This window comes from Entamoeba nuttalli (genome assembly GCF_000257125.1).
Source record: "Entamoeba nuttalli P19 unplaced genomic scaffold asmbl_4738, whole genome shotgun sequence".
In the NCBI taxonomy this organism is placed as follows: domain Eukaryota; phylum Evosea; order Mastigamoebida; family Endamoebidae; genus Entamoeba; species Entamoeba nuttalli.
In genome coordinates, this window is record NW_008577009.1 from 9,815 (window position 1) to 14,066 (window position 4,252).

A 4,252-nucleotide genomic window follows, 5' to 3' on the forward strand; every position below is an offset into this window, starting at 1 on the left:
GTTCTCACGATGATCTCTACAAAATAATAAAAATGGATTATATTCTGCTCTATTCTGAGCATATTCACTTTTTCCTTGTCTCCTTTTTTTCCCCATAGCATTTCCTAACATAATGTCTTGAACAACTGCAGCTCTCCTAAATGTTTCTCTTACTTCTTCAGTTTCTTCAGCCCACATTTGTTCTGCTTTTTCGTTTGCTTCATCAACTTCATATTCTTTAGTTTTAACCATTTCTTTTGCTCTCCAATAAATATAAACTGCATGACTTAATTCTTCAATATCCTCAGTATACATTGCAGATTTACGTTTACGTTCTTTTATGTCTTGATCTATAGTTTGTACAGGAATAGTATTCATTGGTTCTTGTTCATAGACTCCATTAGGAAAAAATTCATTAGCATAATTCATCACAAATAGTTTGTTTATAATAAAAACCTAGTTCCTTGATTCTGCTGTATTCTTCTGCTTTTTTCTCTTTTTGATTTTACATCTTTTTATTTTTTTTTATTATAGTTTTATTATATTTTTATTATTTTCAAACTATTTTTTTATTAAAGTTCTTATAGTTCTTTTATAGTTGAGGGTTATTATTTTTCTCTTTTTGTTAAAAAAATTACAATATAATAAAATTACTAATAAATAATTATAAAATTATAATAAATAAAAATAGAAATAAATAACAAAAATAAAACTATAAGAAGATTGAAAACAAAAACTTACTCACTCATTTAGAGATAGTATAACCATTTTTAATTGGAAGTAGTTTCTTCTTTCTTCTCAGCTCTTTGATAGGCTGAAGTAACTGTAATTTTTCTACCTTCTACTTCAAAGTTATCCATTTCAGCAATAGCTTTCTTTTGTTGTTCAGCAGTTTTGAATGTAACAAAACCATATCCTTTACTTCTGTCAACATTTAATTTTTTATTATGTCTCTTTACAATAGTAGCTTCAACAACATCATACTTTTCAAATAATTTTTTGAAACCTTCATCATTTAAAGTAAATGGTAAATTCTTAACGAAAACATTAGTTTCAGAAAGTGATTTTGGTTCATTTGTTTTCTTAGTAGTTTGTTTGTTTTCAGCTTTCTTATAAGCAGCAGCAACTGTAATTTTTCTACCTTCTACTTCAAAGTTATTCATTTCAGCAATAGCTTTCTTTTGTTCTTCAGCAGTTTTAACAGTAATAAAAGCAATACCATTATTTTTGGTAACATTTCCTTTCTTTCTATGAGTCTTAATAAGTGTAATTTCAACAACTTCAAATTTAGAAAACATTTCTTTAAGTTTTTCTTCAGTAATAGCAAATGGTAAATTCTTAATGAATAACATATTATCAGTTACTTCATTTGTTCTTTTTACTAAATGTCTTTTACGGGTATTTCTTTTTCCTTTAAAACCACGTCTATTCATTTTTCTTTCTGTTGTAGTTTCTTCTCTTGGAAGTGCTTTTTGGACTTTAATCTCCATCTTTCCAATTGTACGTCTATCCATTTCAAGTGCTTTTTCAGCTTCTTGTGGAGTAGCAAATTCAATAAAAGCAAATCCTCTTGAATATCCAATTGGAGTTGAAATAATTTTTACTTCTTTTGGATTATAAGTTTTAAAAGCATTTTGGATATCTTCAACTTTAAGAGAGTAATCCAAATGTGAAACATATAATGTAGTCATCTTGTTTAATTAAAGGGTATTTGAAATTTTTAAGTTTCTTTAACCCTTTATAAGTTTGCTGTTTTCATTAATTTTAATAATTAATTTTATTTTATTTAATTCTTATCTTTTTGAATCTTATCCTTTTTTTTTATTTACTTTTTTCTTTCTTTTCTTTCTTTTGTCCTTCTTTCTCTTTTACCATTTTTCTTTTTTTGTCTTTCTTTATCTACAAAAATCTTTTTCTTTATCTTTTTTCTTTTCTTCTTTTTGAACCTTTTTTTACTACAAATTTTCGGGTTATTTCATTTTCTTGAATTACGTTTCAATTGGTGGATCCACGTCATATTTGTTTCATTTTTTTTTTCATTCAAAAATTCCTCACCATACAAAAGAAGTTAATTAATAGTTATGAATAATTCAATTTAACTAAAACATAACTTATTTTTTTTTTGTTATTATCAATACCTTCCTCCACTTATTTGAATAAATTTTTTACATAAAATACATTCATTTTTGTTTATAAATCCTTCAAAAATTATAAAGGTCAATTAATATTTTGTTAATGTTTCTTAATTTAAAATTGGATTGGTAGAGTTATTATTTGTTATAAACAATAAAGAAGTAATGTTTTATAAATTCACAAAGATTTTAAAAAATGAATAAAAGAAAGAAATGAAGAAGAAGAAAAAAAAAGGCAAAAAAACTACAAATTAAAAAAAAAACAAAAATAATGAGAAGAGTCTTTGTATTAAGTGATCCACATTTAAATTTAGATTTAATTGAAGAAGTGAAGCCAAGATTTGTCGGACGTAAAATGACAGAGACGTCAGTAATGAATGAATTTAAAAAAAAAACATACGATATGTCACAGTATGGATTAGAATGGAAAAACCATATAAGTAGACTAGAAGAAAATTGGAATAATTCAGTAAGTTCTAATGATATTGTTATTATTCCTGGTGATATTTCAGCAAATAAAAAGTATCCTAAATTAGATTTAACTTGGATTAATGAACGTCCAGGGACTAAAATTCTTGGGTGTGGAAATCATGATAAATGGTGGCCAAGTAAAGAAACAGCAAAAAGAAAATATGAAGAAGAATTTAAAACTATCAAATTTGTTGATCAACATAAAAGTTATATTGATGATAAAATTGTTGTTATGGGAACAAGAATGTGTGATAATGAATATAACTGTTGGCCTATTATTAATAAACAATTAAAAGAAGAAACATTAAAAGTATCAATTGATAAAACCTGTTGTCAAGTAATGAAAGAAAGACTTAATTTTATATTAAATAACATGAATGAAATAGAAGAAGATAAAATAAAAATATTAATGATTCATCATCCTCCTTATAATGAAAAGGCAGATATCAATCCAATCTTTGAAATGATTCTTCAATCAAAAGTTGATATTTGTTTATTTGGTCATATTCATACTTTTGGTCGTTTTTATTTAAATGAAAATTATCACACAATTGAGGATATTCAAAAAGTTTATCCTTCTATAAACCTTTTATTAAATCAAAAAAGATTTATTTGTGCATCATCTGATTTATTAAAACATTCACCATTACAAATATTACAGTATTAAAATTGATGAATTATTTTTTTTAATTTTGTTATATATTACAACATTCTTTTTATTTTTCTTTTTAATAAAAAGAACATAAAGAATAATAAAGAAGTTCATAGAATAATTACTTCTTTATTCTACACTCTATTAGATCTTCTTAATCTTTTTCTTTTAATCTATTTCTTCTAATGGATAAAGCCACTTTAGCTAAATACATTGACCATACTCTTCTTAAAGCTGATGCTACTGAAGAACAAATTAGAAAATTATGTTCTGAAGCTGCTGAATATAAATTTGCTTCTGTTTGTGTTAATCCAACATGGGTTCCATTATGTGCAGAACTTCTTAAAGGTACTGGTGTTAAAGTATGTACTGTTATTGGATTCCCATTAGGAGCTACTCCATCAGAGGTTAAAGCTTATGAAACTAAAGTTGCAGTTGAACAAGGAGCTGAAGAAGTTGATATGGTTATTAACATTGGAATGGTTAAAGCAAAGAAATATGATGATGTAGAAAAGGATGTTAAAGCTGTTGTTGATGCTTCTGGAAAAGCACTTACTAAAGTTATTATTGAATGTTGTTATTTAACAAATGAGGAAAAAGTTGAAGTTTGTAAGAGATGTGTTGCTGCTGGAGCTGAATATGTTAAAACTTCCACTGGATTTGGTACTCATGGAGCTACTCCTGAAGATGTTAAATTAATGAAAGACACTGTTGGTGATAAAGCACTTGTTAAAGCTGCTGGAGGAATTAGAACATTTGATGACGCAATGAAAATGATTAATAATGGTGCTAGTAGAATTGGTGCATCAGCAGGTATTGCTATTCTAAATGGAATTCACTAATATCAATATCTTTTTTAATCAAAATAATTTTTTATTCTTTTCTTTTTGTTCACTTTCTTGAAGGTTGAATATCAGAAACATCACATAAACACTAAAAAAATATAATCTAACATTTTAGTTTTTTAGGTATTATATGATGATGATTAATTTGAATATGAAATATAATAAATAATAAT

The 4,252-nt window shown here is 25.7% G+C and overlaps 4 protein-coding genes across 4 annotated transcripts in view; 2 read left to right on the forward strand and 2 right to left on the reverse strand.

Moving 5' to 3' along the window:
• ENU1_111350 (hypothetical protein) overlaps positions 1-357 on the reverse strand; it is a gene marked incomplete at both ends in the record, with an annotated part of 381 nt that extends 24 nt beyond the window's left edge. Inside the window, one exon of the mRNA XM_008859552.1 lies at positions 1-357. This exon is cut by the window's left edge and continues 24 nt beyond it. Coding sequence (XP_008857774.1) covers positions 1-357 — 357 coding nt within the window.
• A 392-nt stretch (positions 358-749) lies between these two features.
• Positions 750-1,670, reverse strand: ENU1_111360 (enhancer binding protein-1, putative; the record flags this gene model as incomplete). The annotated part of the gene is made up of 1 exon (XM_008859553.1): positions 750-1,670. The coding sequence occupies one exon, from the start codon at positions 1,668-1,670 to the stop codon at positions 750-752; it is 921 nt and encodes a 306-aa protein (XP_008857775.1).
• Positions 1,671-2,382: 712 nt separating this feature from the next.
• Positions 2,383-3,249, forward strand: ENU1_111370 (ser/thr protein phosphatase family protein; the record flags this gene model as incomplete). Its single annotated transcript, XM_008859554.1, has 1 exon — positions 2,383-3,249. One exon carries the CDS (start codon positions 2,383-2,385, stop codon positions 3,247-3,249), a length of 867 nt encoding a protein of 288 aa, XP_008857776.1.
• A 170-nt stretch (positions 3,250-3,419) lies between these two features.
• Positions 3,420-4,076, forward strand: ENU1_111380 (deoxyribose-phosphate aldolase; the record flags this gene model as incomplete). Its single annotated transcript, XM_008859555.1, has 1 exon — positions 3,420-4,076. One exon carries the CDS (start codon positions 3,420-3,422, stop codon positions 4,074-4,076), a length of 657 nt encoding a protein of 218 aa, XP_008857777.1.
• Between the last annotated feature and the right edge of the window lie 176 nt (positions 4,077-4,252).